The sequence below is a fragment of the Ambystoma mexicanum genome, chromosome 4p, assembly GCF_040938575.1.
Source record: "Ambystoma mexicanum isolate Mex_15411 chromosome 4p, UKY_AmexF1_1, whole genome shotgun sequence".
NCBI classification, from domain to species: Eukaryota; Metazoa; Chordata; class Amphibia; order Caudata; family Ambystomatidae; genus Ambystoma; species Ambystoma mexicanum.
This window is the reverse complement of record NC_090927.1, coordinates 709,560,180-709,583,344: the sequence shown is the minus strand read 5'-3', so window position 1 is coordinate 709,583,344 and position 23,165 is coordinate 709,560,180. Positions and strand designations below refer to the sequence as shown.

Sequence of the window (23,165 nt, the reverse complement as noted above, 5' to 3'; positions counted from 1 at the left end):
GGTGAATCAGGGCCTTCACGACTTTTGGTGTGCTTGAGGCCTTCACCTTGGGGGGAGGGTCACTGCCTCGCTACCCCTCAGCTGCTTCCGTCGGGATTGATTGACTGGGGCTTCTCCAGAAGCTTAGCCGGGTTCTCAGACTTTTTCTTCCCCGAGCCAGAGCGTTGGCTCGTGGTTGATGGCGTCTGTGAAAGTGTGCCCTGCCTGGCAGCCGAGGAGCCCGACCGTTCGGCGCTCCTGGTGCCCGTGGACCCGCGGTGCTTAGCCTTCTGTTGGGCCCCCGTCGCTGGAGCGCCCTCAGAGGACTTAGAAGACCGCTCAGACCTCTTCTTCTCACCTACCGGTGGGCTCTTCCCTTCCAGCCAGTTGGTGAGGCGGATCCACTGATCCCTCATGGTCCGCTCTGACATGTTCCTGCAAAACGCACAGTCCTTCTCCAAGTGCGTTTTGTCTTCGGGAAGGCAGTAGAGGCATCTAGAATGCTCGTCCTCCTTGAACACATTCTGCAATCCGCATCCAGGGCAGTGCCTGAAAAGCTTGGATCCGGGCGTCGAGCTTCCTTTGTCCTGGGCCATGTCCACGGGGTAGGCCTCAAGCTCTTCTGGAATCCTCCAAAAAGCGTGCTCGATTAAAAGTTTGCCCTTGAGGGGCATAGAAAATTCCGAAACGGGTCCCTGTTGATCGGAAGAAGAAACGGTGGAGCTTGAGGCTCGATTGACCGGAAAAACGAGATTAAACTCTTTGAAAAATCGCAAAACACAGTAAAAGCTCGAGAGCTATAGCACGAGGACTCCCAACACTTGAACGTGCAGTAAAAATCTGAGGATGGCTGCTAGGGGAGGGGCTTAGGGAGAGGGCAGTCATTGGCTGGGGGCCGTATGACCCAGAGACCAGTGATTGGTTACTACTAAGAAAGACAGATGAGAAACAAAACTGATACTGATTTTTTCTGTACCGAGGATTCCCAGCCTGACAACGGGGAATATTCATGAGCATGTGAGACCAGCAGCAGTGTTAAACCAGCACCACGTAGGTACTAACTCGAGAGACTCTGGTAGAGCACCATATAAGAGAAACTACAGAAACCAAAAAGCCGTAGAAGGGCCATCGAAATAGGTCAAAGTGGTCATACAGAGGACCAAGTAAATTCCCTGCACAATCGCAAGACTTTGATCTACAAGAAGAGTGAAAGAAGGGGAAGTGACTCCCACAAACATTGAACTGTGTAAAAAGAGAACATTGAAAGTAGAGAAGGGTCAGCACTCAGAAGAGGGGGACCCAGGGGTGAACCATTATCACCCTAACCAACTTTCATTTGGTTAAAGGAACTTTTGTTTTTGTTATCAGAACACATCAGGCCCCGAAGGCAAGAGAGTTTCAAAGGAAACAAGACTTGGCCATTGACGGTCCTGAGAACTGCCATCGGAACTATTGTCTTGCGCTGGAGAAGCCTGACTTGAAAAGGTGTAACGACAACAACACACTGAGTCAATGTATAGTAACCTCACCAAATTGTATGCTCTAGACCACCCTATAATAGCTCTATATGAATGTTAATATGGTGCTTGTAGGTGCTCTAAGAAACTACTGTATATTTTTTCATTGGTTGTAAACTCATAGCCTGAGGACAGGCTATTTTTTAACAGTGTATGATGATAAATAAAATTGTATCTTGATTTATTAACAAGTCAATGATCTGCTAAGTGACATACATTTATTGAACGGTTAAAGTGGGGTGCATCACACATCTGCAGGTGTAGAAGGGAGGGGTAGCCCATGTCCAGTTTATACATGTTTCAAGAAGCCTGAGACTGTACTGTGCTCCAAACTCCCACCTTACCCCAAGCACAAAACGTGGGGAAGGGAGACCCAGGCTACCGCATCCTGACATATTATTTGAGAACACTTCTTTCTTTTCTTGAGAACTATCCCACACCATTTTTTGTATATAGGTTTCATAGTATAGGCCCTTTTATTTTTATTCATCACCACCAGGACTGCCTTATTTTTCATTTAGACGGTTGACGCTTGCTCCTATCCTAGATTTAGGTTTAGATTAGGCATTTTTCTAACCTGCATACCGAATTAATTGTTCAATAAACACCCTTGAACTGTGATCACTTGTGTCTGTCTTACTTGTGCCACCAAGAGTTCCTCACACTGAACACAAACACTACATTGCACAGACCCCCCTTGAGAGTGGTTGGGGGAGCCCCCCTCAATGGATCCCAGGATGGGGGCACAGGGCATGAGCCCCGTTTGCTCTCCTATGGAGATGTTATTGGTGATACTTTTGTGTAATGTATGGGTGCCCCTTAGCAATTTTGTTTGCCAGGATCAGACACCACAGGCCCTATCTTAAAGGGCCCATGCTGAAACCTTCCATACAGATGTGGGCAGGGGTTGCACTCATTTTGCACACAATGTTCAGATGCATCATCTGGCGGGGGTGGGGGGAGAAGGCAGAACTAAAGTGTGCCTTGATAGACTCCTGCCTGGAAGAGTCATAAACCTTTCCCAAGATCCCACAGAGGAAATAAAGGAGCCTATGGTGTGAAACTGGTGCTATGCCAATATACCTCTGGAGCAAATGCCCCACTTTTAGCCTTTTCTGCAGATGTCCTGAATCCGCTTGCCTGGGATCTTGAGAGGTCTCTCTATGAAAGGCCCATGTAGGCCCTCAGCACAAGGGCTGTTGTAAGCTCCTGAGTCGGAATCCTCGGACCGAGGTGCGGTAGCATTGGAGTCCCAGATAGTAGATCTACAATTGTCACTCACAGGGCCACAGGGCCAGTGTCATGTGGGAACGTGTCATCAGGTGGGGTGTAGACTTTAAAACAGGATTTACCTACTGGCGCTTTTTCTTTCTGCAAACAAAGTACTTGAAGTTCGTAGGGCGAGGACAGTGGAAGAGGTCCCAGCAGAAGCAAAGATGGTCTCTGAGTAAATGGACCTAAAATCTGTTGTAGAGCTCCCATGTGTGCTCTCACGCCAAACTCTTTAGACAGAGTGTGAAGGTCAGAAAACATTTTTAGGAGCTGCACAAAGAGAAATCAGATTTAAGGGGCATAAGAGGATGCAAGGACGAATGTGAGAAGAAAAATGAGAAATTTAATGCAAACCAGAAGAAGAGAAATCTAGTCCAGAAGCATCCAATCCCATCGGACGTGGAGACAAATTATTTTGATCTGTTCCAGGTGGGTGGCTGCGGAATGTGAGGAGCATGCTGGGGTTGCACGCACCCAGAAGGAGACCCCTCTCACTCTGAATGTAAACTCCAAGGCATAGTTACTGTGCAAAGAATATTTGGTTAAATGTTTATTGCTTGCGAGTTCAAACCAACAACAAAAAAAACATGGTTCCTCGAAATCCTGGGAGGAACCTCTTCCTTGAATCTTGCATCTACTTGTGAACATAATACTGTTCATCAAATCATCTGGAGTAATCCTTGTTAGGGAGAATTCTCTGTTTAGGCTGAATTTCCCTACCTAGTGAGTCCCCCAGCAGCTTTGCTGGATTTCTGGGGTTTAATTTTTTCTCCTGCCAAGAGTGAGACTCTTTTACCCTCACTCTTGGACATGTTGAACTGTGTTATCTTGGACAAACCTTGTGTTGAATGGGCTATGGGGTCTTTTACTCCATAGGGCCTCATGTATTTTTGTGATGTGGGTTACACAGCACCCTCTGTGCCGTGACCCAGGGGTGTCCTAGGGACTCCCCAACATAGACTCCATACCCTGGGACTGACTACTGTCTCCCAGGGCATGTAAAGTCACCAAAGACTTTGCTAGTCTTGAATCCTGAACAGAACCAGTACAAACCATCATATTGTGGACGTACTGGCTGGGGCAATTCGATTGCCCCAGGGTCTGTTAGTCGAGGGGGCACGTCTCCGTCCCCCCTGATCGAGTTTTGGCTGGTGGCAGTGGAAACTACGTTTTATATTCGACCGCGAATATTTTCCTATGGGATTTCCCATTGTTTTAGGCTAACACACTTAATTATTTATTTACGGTAGCCTTAAACATACCGCCGGTTTATATATTTATTTTTATAACTCCGGTTGGGACTTTTTGCCAAAACTTGATTCTAAAATGGCGTTGGTGTTCGCCTCTGTAACTCTGACCCAAAGTGGAGCCCTTTGTTCCACTTTTGGCGGGCTTCTCCACAGAAGCCCTCCAAAGTGGTGCCACTCTGTCTGGGGTACTTAGGAGGGGTGGAGGGGGATTTAGGCACCCTGGACTGAGTTACCTTGGTAACTCAAGTCGCACTCCGTCCTGATTGGCCCAAGTGGTGAGCCGCCCGGCTCACCACTTAGCATGTTTGAGTGACAGCTAGGCTGGGTGAATGGGGGTTTGCTGCATAAAAGCAGGGCTTTGGGGACTGGGACTTCAGAAGTCGCCACAGGACCAAGAATCCGACGAGGGAAGAGCTGAGCCGACCTGCTTCGACGACACCACCCGGTGGAGCCCTGCTGAACCGTCTCACCACTTTTCCCGACGACCGAGGAGAACTCTTAACGGAGTGGCTCCTTCCCTTGACTGGTGGGGACAACCAGTTTTCGCCTTCTTTTCGCTTCTCGAGGTATCTCGTGGCCGCCTTGCCAGTGCCAAGCACCCCGGTCACCGGAACCCCACCACTTTTACCCCAACCACGAAAGTCGGTACAACCCTTTAACCGGAGGACTCCGCGGCTGGTTTCTTCCCGGGCAGTGCAACGACCCTCTTCTTCTACTCTTCAGCGAGAACTTCTTCTTCCCTGACCGACGTCGAGCCTTGCTGCCACTGCCTGGAACAACTGCCACCGCTGGAGGACCCTTTTCGCTTAAGGTACCGTGTTCCGCCTGGCTTCCCTTGCCACCGACTGTACGGGGTAGATTTAGCCCCCGGCTTTCGAACCTGGGAGTGCCTGGAACACCCTGGCTAAACTTTCTAAGCCACTCTAACCTCTTTCTAACTCTTTGCAAGACTTTGAATCCCTAATAACAGTGTGATCTTGGGCACATTTTCGCTCCGGCTACTCTAAGAGTGGGCCCTGCCTAGTGACTTTTGCTCACCTGGGACTTTGTGCTTCTTTGAGCCTATTGCAAGTGTTCTGGACCTTAGAGTGGTGTGTTTAACCCATTTCTGCTTTTTCTCTCCCTTTCTTGGAAACTACTAGAGTGTCATCTAACGTTAAGCACTCACCTCTGTTTTAATTAAGTGGTGTTAACCTAGAGTTGTCTAGATAGGAGAAAGGATTGAATCTACTTTCGTTATAACTGTGTTTGAAGTGTTTACTATATTTTGCTAGAGTGTTTTTAACTTATGTGTATTTTAAATAAATAACTATATACTTTTGAAACCAAGCTCTGGTCAGTGTTTGCTTGTGCTATTGTGTGTTGGTACATATTGTGTATACTTTGCATACTGCCTAACTCTTCTTGAGAGAAGTCTGACTGCTCAGCCACAGCTACCAGGTAAATCTGGGTGGTACAGACTGCTACCAAAGGGGTTTACTGCTCTACCTGTAGTCTTAAATCTTTTGCAGTGTTCCCCAAGGGAACTGCACAGGTTTCTGCCTAACACTGGTGTACAGCGGTGGGATTTGTATTGAGTATACATTTTATTGTGCTTTAGATACCTTAGTGCAACTAACCACAAAGCTTAGCACTGAAAAAGTAAAACCTCTAACATGTCAGTTATAGAAAGCTATAGTCAAGAGTCCCTTGCAGCCAAAACTGCTGATTGTTTAAGAGTGCTCTGTAAACATAAGGATCTCCTGACTAAGGGCAAGAAAATGGAGCTGATTGAAAGATTGTTAGCTAACCAAAGTCTGGGTGATGGTTCAGAGGAACCTACCACTCCAGCAACTGTAGATGACAGTGTTGAAATTAACATGGAGCAAAATGTTGATGATTCTGAGGAGGAGTCAGAAGAGGAGGGTGAGGCTGTTGTAACTGTCCCCCCTAGGCCTCTGCCTGCTCTACCTGCTGTGCCTACTGGACCTTTACCAGGTCCCACATTTAGTCCTCAGTACTTTGAACTGGAGAAAATGAAGCTAGAATTGGAGTATAAGAAACTTAATGCTCAAACTGACAAAGAACTAAGGCTAAGGGAAATGGAGCTCAAGTATGACTTAGAAATGAAGAAATTATCTGTTGAGAATGTTTCTCTCTCTGGCTCCTCTAGAAGTTCCAGTCCTAAAAGACCCCGGATGCCTAAAGAATTGGTTGGTATGTATGAGCCTAAGTTGGATGTGTTGGATTGGTTGTCTCTGTTTGAATATAATCATGGGCTCCAGAACATCACAGGAAATGACTTACTCACCTGGTTGTTCTCTAGGCTTCCCCCTGTTGCAACTGATGTGGTAATGGAGATGGGGGAGGAGGATAGGAAGGACTATGAATGTGTGAAACTAGCTTTGATAGCTAGGTTTGGGAAGACCCCTTCCCAGTATCTTAAGAGGTTTAGGAACCTCAAAAAGCATGATGGTACCCCTTGGGCTACCTGGGTGAGTGAATGTTTGAAAAACTTAGAGGGATGGATTAAGGGTTACAAGGTGAACACTTATGAAGGTATGAAGAATTTGTTTATGTTGGAGACTATTTATGATGCCTGCTCTCCTGAGCTCAGACAACACTTGGCTGATTCCAGGGAATTGGATTCCAGGAAACTAGCTAAGGCTGCTGACTTGTGGGTTGCCAACAGGGCCACTCACAAGGATTCTGGGGTAACTCAGAAGAAGGATGGGGAGAAACAGTCTAAAAAGGACTCCAAAGAGAATTCTAATAATTCCTATCCCAAAGAGGGCCCCAAACCACAAAATAACCAGGGTAAGCCACATGGGAAACCTAGTCAGGCTACTGTACCTTCTGGCCACAAGCCAGAAGGAGGTCAGAACAAGCCACCCTTCCAGAGAGCATTTGGACAATGCTATGTCTGTCAGGGTACTGACCATATCAAAGGAGATCCCAAGTGCAAGGGTAAACCTGCAGGGATCAGCACAGTCTCCTTAGCCTTCACTCCTGAGGATGAAGTACAGATGGCTAGTGCCCACTTTGAACTCTTTGCTGAAGAACCCTTGGGTCTTCAAGCAACTGTAAACTTAGAGCCTATGGGTCTGGTTAGTCCCCAGAATAGGGTTGTGTATAACTCCCTACCTGTAAACTCTAAGGTGTATTATGTGGACAGTGTTCTTGTCAATGGCCAGGATACTCCTGCCAGGAGAGACACTGGGGCCAGCAGAACAGTAGTGGATGAAAGCTTCTTTCAACCTGAGGATGTGGCCAAAGCACCCAAAGGTCCCACTAAGATGTCTGGAGGCCCTGTCCAAATGGTTCCTATTCTACCAGCCCTCATTCAGTGTAACAACATGACAGTGAGGATCCCTGTCAGTGTTCAGACTGAGGTACCTGGGAAGGTCCTGTTGGGGAATGACCTAAGAACTCTAGGAGTAGTGTCCCATACCCCCAGGCCTCCCAGTATGGAGAAGCAGAACTTAACCAAATTGGCTAGAAAGGCTACCTTGAAGGACCCTTCTAAGCCTGTGGGACCCTCTACTGAGAACCCCACTACAAGCCCTGGTTTTAGTAAGTTGACCTCTAACCCAGGCACATTTCAGGATAGTATGCTAGGAACATGGGAGCCCCAACCAACCTCCACCCTTGTTCCCCTAGTTTCCGAGTCTCTGACCCCCCCTGCTTCTGAGGAAGAGGTGGATAGACCAACTAGGCCCCTATCTGGACCTGAGAGAACTGGTAATTCTCAGTGCTGGTGGAAAACCAGAAAAGAAAAGTCTAAGGCCAAAAACCTTCAGACTGTTGGACCTTCTACTGAAGACCCCAACTCAAATCCTAATATTAGGGGGGAAGCTCCTAAGATAGGTAAGGGTAGATCTAAGAGGAAGGGGAAGCAGGTACATTGCCTAACCCCAACCCCTCCAACCAAGAGGCCTAAGACCCAACCTGCTCCCACAAGAGAGGTGGTGAGGAACCTTGGAGGCCCCTCTAGATCTAAGGGAATCCTTTATAAGGACCCCTTGAAAAAGCCTAACATAGGTTCAGAAGTTGTACCAACTTCTGAGGGACTGGTCAACCAGATCCCCTATAACAAAAAGACTGATGTTCCTCAAAGGGTCTGTAGGTCCGTTAGCTTGCAAAAGAAAACCTTTGAGTTCTCCATTGAACATAGGTCAAGGTGTCACCATCAAAATGCTGATGGACTCTCTAGGATGTATATCATCGACTAGAGGTATGAGGTTCATCCAGGAGTGGATTAAATCCTCCTGTCCCTTAGTCTGGGGGGGGCGAGTGTTAGGGAGAATTCTCTGTTTAGGCTGAATTTCCCTACCTAGTGAGTCCCCCAGCAGCTTTGCTGGATTTCTGGGGTTTAATTTTTTCTCCTGCCAAGAGTGAGACTCTTTTACCCTCACTCTTGGACATGTTGAACTGTGTTATCTTGGACAAACCTTGTGTTGAATGGGCTATGGGGTCTTTTACTCCATAGGGCCTCATGTATTTTTGTGATGTGGGTTACACAGCACCCTCTGTGCCGTGACCCAGGGGTGTCCTAGGGACTCCCCAACATAGACTCCATACCCTGGGACTGACTACTGTCTCCCAGGGCATGTAAAGTCACCAAAGACTTTGCTAGTCTTGAATCCTGAACAGAACCAGTACAAACCATCATATTGTGGACGTACTGGCTGGGGCAATTCGATTGCCCCAGGGTCTGTTAGTCGAGGGGGCACGTCTCCGTCCCCCCTGATCGAGTTTTGGCTGGTGGCAGTGGAAACTACGTTTTATATTCGACCGCGAATATTTTCCTATGGGATTTCCCATTGTTTTAGGCTAACACACTTAATTATTTATTTACGGTAGCCTTAAACATACCGCCGGTTTATATATTTATTTTTATAACTCCGGTTGGGACTTTTTGCCAAAACTTGATTCTAAAATGGCGTTGGTGTTCGCCTCTGTAACTCTGACCCAAAGTGGAGCCCTTTGTTCCACTTTTGGCGGGCTTCTCCACAGAAGCCCTCCAAAGTGGTGCCACTCTGTCTGGGGTACTTAGGAGGGGTGGAGGGGGATTTAGGCACCCTGGACTGAGTTACCTTGGTAACTCAAGTCGCACTCCGTCCTGATTGGCCCAAGTGGTGAGCCGCCCGGCTCACCACTTAGCATGTTTGAGTGACAGCTAGGCTGGGTGAATGGGGGTTTGCTGCATAAAAGCAGGGCTTTGGGGACTGGGACTTCAGAAGTCGCCACAGGACCAAGAATCCGACGAGGGAAGAGCTGAGCCGACCTGCTTCGACGACACCACCCGGTGGAGCCCTGCTGAACCGTCTCACCACTTTTCCCGACGACCGAGGAGAACTCTTAACGGAGTGGCTCCTTCCCTTGACTGGTGGGGACAACCAGTTTTCGCCTTCTTTTCGCTTCTCGAGGTATCTCGTGGCCGCCTTGCCAGTGCCAAGCACCCCGGCAACCGGAACCCCACCACTTTTACCCCAACCACGAAAGTCGGTACAACCCTTTAACCGGAGGACTCCGCGGCTGGTTTCTTCCCGGGCAGTGCAACGACCCTCTTCTTCTACTCTTCAGCGAGAACTTCTTCTTCCCTGACCGACGTCGAGCCTTGCTGCCACTGCCTGGAACAACTGCCACCGCTGGAGGACCCTTTTCGCTTAAGGTACCGTGTTCCGCCTGGCTTCCCTTGCCACCGACTGTACGGGGTAGATTTAGCCCCCGGCTTTCGAACCTGGGAGTGCCTGGAACACCCTGGCTAAACTTTCTAAGCCACTCTAACCTCTTTCTAACTCTTTGCAAGACTTTGAATCCCTAATAACAGTGTGATCTTGGGCACATTTTCGCTCCGGCTACTCTAAGAGTGGGCCCTGCCTAGTGACTTTTGCTCACCTGGGACTTTGTGCTTCTTTGAGCCTATTGCAAGTGTTCTGGACCTTAGAGTGGTGTGTTTAACCCATTTCTGCTTTTTCTCTCCCTTTCTTGGAAACTACTAGAGTGTCATCTAACGTTAAGCACTCACCTCTGTTTTAATTAAGTGGTGTTAACCTAGAGTTGTCTAGATAGGAGAAAGGATTGAATCTACTTTCGTTATAACTGTGTTTGAAGTGTTTACTATATTTTGCTAGAGTGTTTTTAACTTATGTGTATTTTAAATAAATAACTATATACTTTTGAAACCAAGCTCTGGTCAGTGTTTGCTTGTGCTATTGTGTGTTGGTACATATTGTGTATACTTTGCATACTGCCTAACTCTTCTTGAGAGAAGTCTGACTGCTCAGCCACAGCTACCAGGTAAATCTGGGTGGTACAGACTGCTACCAAAGGGGTTTACTGCTCTACCTGTAGTCTTAAATCTTTTGCAGTGTTCCCCAAGGGAACTGCACAGGTTTCTGCCTAACAATCCTGTTCCACTGTTCATTAAACAAAATGCACCTTTCAGTCTTTTATTAGGTCTGGTTCACTAACCTGCCAGACTTTACTTCACAAATTTTAGACCCAAAAAGATGTTTGCTTTGTTGCTGGTTTCCTGTTTTGTTTCTCCTTTTCTAGTTGAGGTCTCCCCGACTGCTGGTGAGCTACAGCCCAATTGCTTTTGTTATTTGTGCACTTTTGAGGGCCTTAAAACTTTGGAAATGTCACTGACTTGCGCTGCCCGATTCCGTTTGGGTCCCAGACCCTGCTACACACTAGCGGGGCTTCCCTGCTCCCATGTGGATCCCAGACTCTGCTGCTCTGCTTCTGTGGGATTTCTTTGACTCCTTTACTTAGTGTCTACTTAGATTGACCTGGTATACTCTCCTGCCAGGTCTTATCCCACATAGGAGTCTTACTATTGTTAGCATCAGCTCGAGTACTCTCCCCGTTCTCCCCCTGTAATCTTTAGGATGGGTTTATCTGCTAGGCTCTTGTCAAATATAATGCCTCTTGTAACTTAATTTCGTAGAAAATATAATGCCAGCTATATCCCCTTGTGCTCGTCGGGATGTGTTGGCATGGTTCCCAAAGTTTGTATTAAATAGAATTCCAATTGTATCCCCTTGTGCTCTTCGGGATATGTGTGTGTGTGGATTTTCAACTTATCCAGCTCCCTCAAAGGCCTTGCCACCGGTCCGACCCTTTCCCTACCTTTGGGGATCCTTGGCCGGTCTTGGGTCTCTTCAGGTGGCAAAGCAGAGCTTCTCTGCTGCTACCACGCTTAGTGTTCTTCTTCTCGCTGTTCTAGCAGCTCCGGATTCTCCATCACATCCCTGGCTTCCTTCTTGCTCTGCATCTTCCGGTCTGGCTGTTTTCCTTCCAGTCGACGGCCATGTCCACCTCGCCTAGACCTCGCTAGTTGCAACGACTCTCCGGGTCCTCTGCCACGGGACAAGTATTTTGCTTCGTATTCCTCCAGGGCTGGTTCGACGGACCATTGAGTCCCCTCTTCCTTTTTTACCATTCGTGCTGCCTCCAGACAGCTGTACCGTGCCGGTTGTTTCCGCTGTGGGTCTGTGCCTCCTTTTGCATCATGATTGGGTAATTGAACCTCTTCCTCGTCAGATGTCTTATCAAGGATACCCTCTATTTTACTACAACATATTGTGGTATGGGGAACCAGAGAGTTCCCCATACCACAATATGGGTTGAGGTGAGTGGGGACACCAAAGGGGTAAATGGATACCGCGTTCTCCCAGGGCCATCATCACCTGTCCCATGAAGGATTTCCCTCCCAATGAGATCCACCCGCTGAGTATCACTCCCAGGGGGATTATTGGGTAGGGGCCCCAATATTCCCCCTGACCTCATGAGAAGGTGCTTCCCCATGGAAGCAGTGACAATACCCTTGTATGTGTCACACTCCATACCATGGAACAGAGATCCCTCGATTATGAAAGACATTGGGCTAGGTGTAGAAAAGTTAACTCAAAGGCAACTTGACCTCACAATAAATAAATACTGACCGGAAACAGGCATGCTTTATAAGAAAAACAAGAAACTCAAATAAAGCCAAAAGATGCTATCAGTGGGCAGGAGACAGAATGAGATTACACTGTAGCGCTGTCCGTTAAAATATAGTGCAGAATAAATAGGAATATTTAAACAAGACTGAACTTACCAAATCCAGCTATGTCGAGCACCCCGATAAAGCAGGAGGAGGTCTCGAAAGGGAAACATTGGTTCACCCGGTTTACCACATGGTCAAAAAGGCGACTATATACTGCTTTTGCTAGGGCATCACGGGCATTGTTGGCTTGCTCTACCTTCAGAGGAACCCTAAAGCACAAGAACAAAAGAAATACAAAATTACCCATATGTTTTCAAAGTACATTTGAAAATTCAAAATCTCAGACACCAACAAAAGAGACAATATTGCCTCCCACCAAAACATACAATAAACCGCACCCATTAATGGCCAATTAAATTGACATTTCCAGTCGCCTAGGTGGGTAAAAAGCCTACACACTGGACCTGCTGTAAGGAAATGCCATCTGTGTTGGTGTGCAAGCCTACGCTTTTATTATGTAAAGTGACACTGGTTTTTCTCTCTCAGAATGTGAGCCCTCCTAAAAAGGCCCCACTTTCCAAATTCTATATGCAGAAAAAGTGTAGTACACATTCCTGTGCCCAGTCTACTGACAACAGCAGCTACCTTGACGTTGGCAACATTGCAGCCACAGAGTAACATGTGCATTTCTGACTAAAATATGTTTGGAAAGTCCATTAGGATTTTTAAGACAGTCTGCTGGAATTGAACATAATTCCAACCGCCATGCGCAGCCCTGAACAGCAGGCACCATGGCTGAAATTATATACAACTGTATTCCCAAGGCCTGGTGGAAGTTTGATTGGATATAAATGTAAAACTATATCTGGTTTTTTATAGTGGTTTATAAGGAAACACAATTACATGATGCCATTTTATTGTCAACGGATTTCCAGTGTCTCCTACAGTTATCAGAGTGTTTTCTGTATTACTGTCTGGGGACTTCATCCACAAGAGTTTGGGCCTAGCCCTGGAGACCTACTTTTTTCTGTTTGGGAAGGCTTGATACTTTGTCTGGAGGACAGGGTATACTCCCAGTGGGTGAGGTGGGAGCAAGGTACTACAAAAGGGATTTCTGCCACACATTAGGCAAGTCACACCATCAAGATAATGACTGGAGACTGATTTCAGGGCGAGATGAGTACAGTGAAGCTCAGGCGAGGAGCTGAATCTAGGAGGGGGTTCCTGCCATTTTGGGAATAGATAGGCTATCTGTCCTTCCTGACTCCACCATCCTCACTCCCTGCAGGCAAATGATTATGGGAGCTGACATCATAAGGCAACACACTTGTAAAGGCATAGAATGTACTAATCCACTGTGACAAAATGACTACATAAGGGGGTGAGAACACCCTTAATTGAATCATCTCTGGACTCAGGGAGCAGGATTTCATGGGAATTTTATTGGATTACCAGCCTGCCCAAAGTCCCTTACCATAGGCATGACGATCAGGATTTCCAAGGAAGAAGCCAGACCATCCCCACCACCCACTTAAGGGGAACATTTGGATTGACTTGCTGCTGGAAAACCTGCCGAAACACTGGTACCAAGGACTACACACTGGAAGTGGCACACCTGCAAGTATTCTCTGGCAACCTACCTGGCTGAGAAGGGAAAAAGAAAGACCTAACATTCCTCTGAGGCACTAGAAAGTGCCCCAGAGCAGTCCAGAATTAAAGGAGCACCATGGCCCAAGTTTCCCGCATTTAACTGCTTTTTAGTGGACTGAACATCTCTTCAGCCATTTTTGGGCCGCTACAAGACCCAACAGTGCTGTTTTGAAAATCTATGCTTTTCAAAAAGCTTCAATCCTCTATAAAATATCAACACGACCACATGTGCCTGCTGTGAAAGTCAGAAATGAGAGCTGGACACAAAGTTGTCATGTTTTGCTTAAAGACATTTTATTAAATAAATATTAGTGAAAAAGAAATTTCGATTAGTGTTGGAAGCTGCCTTACACAGGGTACGGCTTGACGCTGCTGATGTTCGATTGTCGTTTGGTTGCCTTTGCAGACGGCTCAGGGTCCTTTCCTCTGAACTGATTTTGCTCATCGAGCTCCTCCAGAGTGGAGGATGCAGAGGAGTAGGGAAGACACCCCTGTGTGACACGGAGATCAAGGCGCCCAAGTGCTGGGCCGGGCTACTGGGCCCATATAGATCAGATAACAAGGCACTTTAACCGCAGATAAAGCTCCAAGTTGCTGTCGGAGTAAGCTGTGGGACGAGCAACCACTACTGTGTCGCGCTGGGTGGCTGGATCCCCTGTCGGGGGCCTTATTTATTTCTCTCCTCCTCAATTTTGCTTACCTGCTCCCAGAGGGGCCCACAAGGGAACATTTCTATCAATCTGTGATACTAGGGTCAGTGGAGGTGTTAGCTTGTAGCTGAGGCAGCCACTGATAGCAGTCAAAGCACTGCTAGCACTGATTAGCAGGAGTGAGCAGAGTGTTCTGGTACTCAGGAGTGTCGGGTGCGTTGCCCATGATGTTCCCGCAGTCCCACTGAGTTTGCTTTATAGGACCAGTGTGGATTGCAGTATAATTCCTCTTGGCCACTGAGACACCACGCTGCCCCTCCCCCTCCCCCTTCCCTGCCATATCTCAGTGCTGCTGAGTGGTGTTTGAGTGGCTGACTGGTTGCCTGGGGCTGCAGGTGGCCACTGGGCAACCTCGTTGAGACAACCAATTGGGTCCAATTACCTGAGTGGAAGTCATTATCTATAGCTGACTTGGTGAGTGAAAGCTGGTTATACTTTTCTCATTAACTGCAATGGATACTGGTGGGGGAAGGAAGATGGGACTTCGTAGTGCTGTAACAGGAATGAAAACCCTGTAGTTCCTGAACAATGAGGGCTTCTTGAACATCCCTAGTATGTCCAAACCCTTGAGGAAAGGGATTGCATCCCAAAACAATAAAAGCCTACTTTGGAACTGTGCAGCAGAAGGGGAGGGTAGATGCCACTAGTGGTGTCGAGGAAAATGTGCGAACATAGCAACTGGTGAAAATACCATAGGAAGCCCGGGGGCGTTAGGTTTTCTGGAGCAGCTGACAGAAATGGCTGATAAAACCTTGTCAAAAGGGGAGCGCATTGGAGGCCAAGTCGCCTCAACTGTCGTCACCGGAAAGGCTGGAAGTTACTTCGCCACAATTGTTGTCCCATTTGACGTACACATCCTTTGATAATAATAACTTATTACTGAAACACTGTAATAAATAGACTAAGTAGGAGTTCACTGGACATTGTGGAGAGGATCACCCACCCAGGGTCATGAAATTGATATCCAGTTGTCAGCCTCGCCTGATTTACAAAGATTCATATCAAACACCAGTAGCTCTAATAGTGATAGTGAATATACAAGTGAGTCGGACACTGAAATCAGAGTAGCGAAAGTAGTGAATGTGTTATCCTCAAACAACTTGCGACGAAAGACTGCATGTTGGGTGCAACCTACGTTAAATACTATTGCGGCATTGATTGATTCACTACTGATACTATGTACCACCCTGGCCGCTGAACAGTGTGAAACAAAGGGAATTTTGGCTATGGTGGTGGACGTTATTTTGACTGCTCATGAACAGATAGATTGTGAAAATCTGGTTGTATCATTGGACAAGATGTTGTGCCCAAAAAACGAAATTGTGAATAGGGGAGAAAGCAAGTTGGGGACCTTGAAAGCCAGGATAAAAGTAGCGGCAGCCCTAATACTGCTGTGATAACTCGAGCACAGACACTTGAAATGGAACAAGGGAGTACTGAATCCCAGGATTTGTCTTTACTAATACAGGAGATAACAACCACATCGAAGAAAAATAAAAGCCCAAGAATGGAGGCAAGAATAAAAAGGAAAATTGTGCACCAGCCTTGTGCAGAAAGGGAAGCTTCATTGGGCAAGCTGCAGGGGAAACAAATGGATAATGGAAATACCCTTCCACTAAAGGAGGGGAGTGGTGATGCATTGGCACTAGACTCTGTGGTGACATGTCAGTGTGAGCAGGACAACAAGATCAGTGTTGTTTCCGACACTCTGACGGATGGTACTAAGTGCCAAGTAGAACTGCGTGGACTGCTGGAAAGGTGACTTCAGCCAAGACAAGAAAAGAAAATCTCTCCCAACCTGCAACTGTGTTCTCTACACATGTGGGCAGCACCCTATAGCAGGTCGGACCCAACAAGCAGTGGAGAGAGCAAAATCAAGAGCATGTGGAGAATGGCCATAAAGAGGTTCATAATGTGCAAGGTGTGATTGAATATCTTAATATATCTCAGCAAAAGCTACAAGAGGAACAGTGTGATGATTATGGGTCTGTTCAGCCAAATAATTGCGCATTGATTTTCAGCAGGGGGATTAAATTGGAAGAGATCTGTCCCCGGTCTACTAGTCCACTTTTAAACAGAAATACTATGATGAAGTTATTTCACTGCATAGCTGCACTTGGAACTAATGATCGAAAGGATATAACACAACTTACCCTTCCAGAGATATATAGTTCCACTAATTTGGTTATAGTGGAATTTACTACATCTGCTATAGCAACATTGTTGAGTTTACATCAGAACAATCCAATGCAGTTGGGTTACCAGTTAACGGTCTGTTGGAAACAGGAAATGAATCCGCATGGGTTGGGTAATAAATTGGATGGGGTAATTCCGCAAACAGGTAGAGCATGTTGCGCTGATGGCAGCTATATGGATCATTTGGATAAGGTTTTAGATCCCATTAAATCCAAATTTAGGCACATAGCTGTAAGTAGTAGCAACGTGCCATGGGAAATGGAGCTTATTAAACCTGGTGAGAATAGACGGGCATGACAAATTCGGAATTCTAGCCAACTTAGGTGGGGGTCCTGGAACTCCTGTGGATTTAATTCCTTTTTCATCAACCCAATTGGATTGTAAGTAGTAACTGCATGTGATGTATTTTTAATAGAAAAGACTTGGTATACTGATGATTTTAATATAATTTGTTGTCCAGCCACATAGAATCCTTGTGGCCGACCGATGGAAGCTTGAAAGCTTGAAAGTACTGGAAATAGGTAAACCCTCATTGTACATACTGTCTGTTTTAAAAGATGGAATGCGCCTCATATACAACCCCCCCGGGGCGAATTATAATAGTATAATACTGAAGAAAGTAATTAAGATATTAGATTATTGGTTTGATTGACATCCCTGAAGGAGTATTAGTTGCAGGGGATTTTAATGAACACATCTACGGGAAGGATGGTATGCCTATTTTGCCCCTGCAAGCGAAGATATGGTTTCAGTGTCTGGAGGTGTATAACTTGGAGTGCCTTAATCTGAAAGGGAAAGCTAATTGCATTGCTTTTAACTCATGGACCAATGGGAGGTTTGCGATTTGCATTGATTACATGCTTGTTAGCCAGGAAGCTTATCCCAACTGTAGTCCTCTAAAATTAGTGATCACTTGGTGTTGAATTGGGAATACACCACTGAATGGAATGGAGAAAACATACTTAGAAAGTACTGTCGGGGTATTAGGGTTAACAATCAGGGCAACCGTATTTATTGGACGAATACTACCATTGGGAGATTAAACTCCCATTTTCAAAATAAGTTTCTCTTTCCTGAATAAGTTAAATGAGAGCGATTGGGGTGTGAACAGCGTATTGCCACAACTCGTATGATCTAAAACTGTATGGTACGAGTAAGGGGGCTAACAGGGAAAAGAATAACCCCTTTGATAAAGTAATAGTTTTTTAAAAAGAGGGAATTACAAAACAATCGGGCAAATTTCAAGAAACGAGATGACCTCTCAAAATCAATGTGTTCAGTGCACCTAAAAGCACTGACTTTAAAGTACAAGAATTGGATCAAGCAGCATCGGAGCTCACTAATTAGCATAAATTCGAGAAAATAAATTTGACTTGTTGTATACCAATGATTGAAAACAATGATGGTCCTTTTTTTAGAACTTTCTTGGCGGGAAATAAGGCCCAGAAGCTCAATCTATTGCAGTCACAGTGTGGATTTCATATTTGAGAACTTTATACTACTACTAACATTGGTTACATATTCCCTACAATGTTGCAGAAGAAATGGGAGCTATTAAAAGATTTCAAAGCTGAACATATAGAAGCAGTGATTAAAAGGTTAAAAGTCTCTAAGGCCCCTGTCCCGGATGCTGGGCCAAATGTTTTATATAAATCTAATCCTTCACGTTGGGCAGAGATCTTAGCTCAATGGTTTGGTAACATTCTGGCATCTGGCCAGATATCTGAAAGTTGAAGGTAATCAATTCTAATCCCTGTGTACAAAAAGAAGGGGGATTGAAGCAGAGCCTACAAATGATAGGCTTCTAGCAATGCTGGACACATGTGCTAAGATATTTGCCATGCTCCTATTGAAAAAGCTTACCAAATGGGCAGAAGATACAGGTCACTTGCATAAGTGTCATACTGGCTTTCGGAAGTCTCAGAGCAGGATACATAATAATGGTGTGCTGTAGTATTTACTAGCAGACACTAATTTAGGCAAAGGAAAACTGGAAAACTGTATGAGTACTATGTGGATTTTCGAAGGCGTTTGACACAGTGTCTCGCCCAAATCTTTGGAGTACGCTTATGGAATGGGGTTTGGATCCGATATTCTGATATTATTGCACTTTGTGAAGGCCTTATATATTGACACAGTGGTTACATTATGGTTGTCACAAGTGGGGAAATTAACGCCGATCAATATCGGATAAAAGCAGGGATGCGTTTTTAGGATATTTAAACAGATTTTGATCAGTGCCTGGCGAAAGTGAGAGACTTCCCCACCCCCGGATTGGAATTGATCCAATCCCATGGATAATGTATGCGGATAACACCATACTTATTGATTACACGCCAATAGGCCTCCAGCATAGCATAGATGCGTTGGTTAGATACGCTAGTGGGAATCGTATTATGGTGACTACACTATCCCACGCTTTCTAAAGAAATGGTACTTGTTAATATGATATATAGTTAGCGCAGGAGGTAACAACTTGGAAGGCGCGACAAAAATATATTTTAGTACCATCATTTGTGCTTAATTATACGGGTTGGAGCTACTCTCGGATAGTCATGCAAGGTTTCTGGGCAAATTGGAAGGGAAGCTAATGGGGTCTATGTTAAGTGTTCCCAAGGGAACACCAATAGAAGTGTTGCACTGTGAATTGGGCCTCCACTCTCTCCAGGCACATTGATTAATGAAGCGGTGTAAGCTCTATTGCTCCCTTATGCTCAGAGAGCCTGAGGATAGCACTGTAATGGGCATCATTGCAACCAGTTTTCACACACAACCACTGAATCCTTCTTAAGGGATATTGCAAAAGGAGATACGGGAGCATTGTACGAATATAGATTTTCAGCTAGAGATGATCTGGGAAATCCCAGATATTGAGAAACAGCTTAAGAAGAAGACTTGGACATGGGACAGAGCTAACTGGATGAAAAAGATGAGTACAAAGAAACGATATTTGGAATATACCCAACAGAGATTTAAAATTGATGGGCCCTGTACTTATTTGATAAAACCCTGTGATAGGAAAATGAGGGACTTTATTATCTTTCTACGTTTAAACAATCTTCCAACATTGGAATATACGGGTAGCTGGATATGTGTCCCTTATGAGGATAGAAAATGTAGATTGTGTCAAAAGTTTTGTTGAAACCAATCGGCACATATTCACACAATACCCAAGCCTGAGGGTTCATTATGAGAGGGCATACAACTCTTGTTACCAGGCCTGGCTCCAGCAGGGGTGCCAGGCCACCCCAGAGCCAGCCTCTGGCCCCCGCTAGAAAGGTGGCCACGTCAGTGGTGTCATACACCACTGGTAACCAAGGGAGTGGGGGGTGGATGTCACTCTAAACGTTCAGCAGTAACCTCAGAGACATCATTCTGAAAGGATGAATTTCAGGAGGCCCAGTCAGGATTTGTTTTCTTGCCCTAGACAATGATTTATGACCCACAGCCATAAAAGTACAACTGACCAGGGAGATGGGAGGGCCAGTCACACCTCTAAGTGAGGTAGCACAATTATTCAAGCAGGCTGCCTACAACTTTTTTCTCAACCTAAAATCACTATGTTGGTTTCTGTAATTTAAAGTGTGTTTATTTTTTGTGGGAATATAGTGTTTTTTCGCATCATGCTTAATAAAATGGTTAACTATATCAAACAATAAATGACAGGTAATGTTGCTTGAAGACAGATTTCTGTAGAAGGTGCGTCAACTGACTGGGGGCCCTGACAAATTCCATTCAAAATATATATTCTGCTACATTAACTACTTGAGTATAAGTGAAAAGATAAGGTTGGTAGTAACAGAAATGTAATTCTGTAGGGGAGACTGTAGTAAAATCAAAAAGTGATAGATGCAAGGCTTTGAAGTAAAAATGTCCACTTCCGTTGCTCTTCGCAACATTCCATGCCATAATTCTGTAGTATGTGTGCGATTAGAGAAGGGGACAAGCCATTAGCAAATGGCTTTTGGTGCTGCCACCAAAAGGTGCAGTTCAATCTGAATTGCCAGGCCATGTTCCCTCTCCACTGAAACAAACGCAACCACACACATTTTTAGGCCCTGTGGTCTAGCAGTTTGGGAATGGCTTTTGACATTAGTGACCGGGCTAAGGCTGATATGCAAACCATGGTATGGACGGCTGGCCAGAGCAATGATGGGGGTTTTAATTTATTCAGAGACTTTTTACCTATTAGATCCAACCAGAACGCAGTATGTGGAACACAGATAGGATGGCAATAAAATGTGAGGAGAAACACATCCTATGGGTGTGTCTGGTCATTTACCCACCTAACGAATAGCCATGGCTATGTCAATGCCTCACCACCAAAACCTAACCTTTCTAGAACTTTTTGAGCAAGTTCTATCACAATGTAACACCAAACGTGTTGCTGTATAGGGCCTGCCAGTGTTCTATCTAAGCATTCTCTTGAGTGTTTAATTACTTAATTGCCTCTTTAAATGAGCTCCTGGTGTAGTACAAATATCTTTATGTTTTCAGCCAGTTGATTTTATAAGCAATACATTTGCCAATGCCTCTGTGACTTGCACTGAAGTCCTGTCTTAAACAAGCAATCACAAACCCAACGGTTTTGGCTTGTGTATAGGTATTAGCAGGCATTCGCCAGGCAATGCCATCATATGCCCAGTTACTGGCACCATTTCCCAGCAGTTCCATTTTATGGCCAGGTGGTACCCTTATGGCAGTGCTTGGCAAATGCCTATCCATGTCTAATCAAAAGCCCAAGCTGTGGGCTTTGCCAATGCATGTTGGCTTCCGTTTGTCTCCCTAAGTAAATGTGTATATGCCCAGATGTGGGTGTCTTGCTTGCTACGCCTAGGGAATCAAGCTGCACCTCACTGAGCTGGTGCAAACAAGGTCTTACCTGAATATAAGGCTAGGTTGGCAAGTATTGACCAGTTTCAGATCTTCTCATGCATACTTACCAGTGGGGCTCTGACCTAAATAGAATGCATCTTTGTTTGGAAGTCTAGTCTACTTTGACAGAACGTTTCATTATTCAAACTGAAGTACTGACTTGATAACCTCATTCTGTTTGAGTAACTTTACAGTGTTTGCATGCAAACAGAATGTGTGTTGTGGGGTTTGTTTGGAAAGTAAGATGTAAATCCTGGGTGCTGGGTGTTTAGGCAGTGCCGGAAGTGAAACATGAACACCCGTAAAATAACAAAAAAGAAGAGCGTTTTCTATAATCTTGTGTGCAAAGTATAAACGGTGTACATCTTTTATAACTAAAAGCAGTATTTAACTATTTCTAAATAGTGCAATCAGAGGTGGATTTAACATTTGGACAAGGGACACATGCCAATGCCCCCCCTGATCCCACTGCTCTACTCTCTCCCCTCAAATACAAACAGCCAGGTGTGATCAGGCCCTACCAGTGAGATCCTATCTTTTTAACGTGTCTCAGAGGAAGATTATTTACAACAGGAAGTGATTAGAGATGGGAAAAGGTAAAAAGGCAGTGACCATTGCTGTGGCACTTTACATGCATTTCATTTCACTTTGTGTATGTATAAGATTTTTTGTAAGTTCTCATTAATTGTTATGCTGGAGCTTGTAGGCTTCTATTCAGGATGGGGAAAATTACTTTACAGTCATAGGGGATCTTTTTCCAGGTCAAGTGGAAGAAGTGGCGCTAAATGCATGTAACTCCACTTTGTTTGAGCTGCATGATTTTGTATGATTTGACAGGTGAAGCAGATCGGACTTAACAAGGTCCCCCTACCAAATCGGATTGGTATTCCACCAGCATGTATTTTTACGTTGACAGAAAACCAATTGATTCTTATGGGACCTGCTTGACTTTTACAGCTGGAATAAAAGCGGGCAGAGTCCAAACAAATCCATTGTGGATGGCTCCCACAATCGTTCATTGTAGAAGTGATTTGCACTTTTCCAGACACGTAGTGGTAAAGTAAACAGCAAAGGTGATTTTCGGCTTTGTGTTTTACTCTTTACTCGTCCAGCACTTGGTGGAAACAATTAAAATGAATGAATGGCCCCTTTTGCAAAAAAGTGCAAACATGAGAATTCTGATCTGTGCAATTTATGATTCAAAACAAAATGCCCCCCCCCCCGCCCCTAATCTTTTCATCAACATGTTTCTACAATGATGAATACATTGTCAGGCTGGTGTATCATGTGGCTTGTGCATTTTGAAAAGTGATCTGTATAAAATGTAGTATTATTTTAGGTATTCAAAGCCAAACTTCAACACATCTTTGTACCAACTTGAGTTCGGAAGATGTGTGGTGAAGTAGCTACATTTCCAGCTAGGCTCAAATTATGGCTTTAACACTTGACCAAAGTGTGTGACCCTGGGCATATTTTTTAATTTCACTATGCCTTAGCTGTTAAAATTAGGTGCCCCTAGAAGTGATTCAGTTCGCATTATAAGCTATTCCAAAAAGCCTCACTCATGGTTTAATAGATGGGCAGCACAGGGATTAGGACACACACACATCTAACTTTGAAAATAGCCGGGCCACATTTATTGAACACAATTGTATAATTCAATAGGAAATCAAAGTAAACACATCAAACAAAGAGTCATCATGGACAATTGCATATTATATAACCAGTATGTAAACAGTAT

General features: G+C 45.2%; 1 protein-coding gene across 8 annotated transcripts in view; it reads right to left on the bottom strand.

Moving 5' to 3' along the window:
* Positions 1-23,165, bottom strand: part of MYO6 (myosin VI) — a 1,279,197-nt gene that overhangs the window by 643,586 nt on the left and 612,446 nt on the right. For all 8 annotated transcript variants that reach the window (XM_069606282.1, XM_069606276.1, XM_069606277.1 and 5 more), the window contains exon 13: positions 12,105-12,262. In XM_069606282.1, the coding sequence (XP_069462383.1) occupies positions 12,105-12,262 (158 nt within the window). The remainder of the gene's footprint in view (positions 1-12,104; positions 12,263-23,165) is intronic.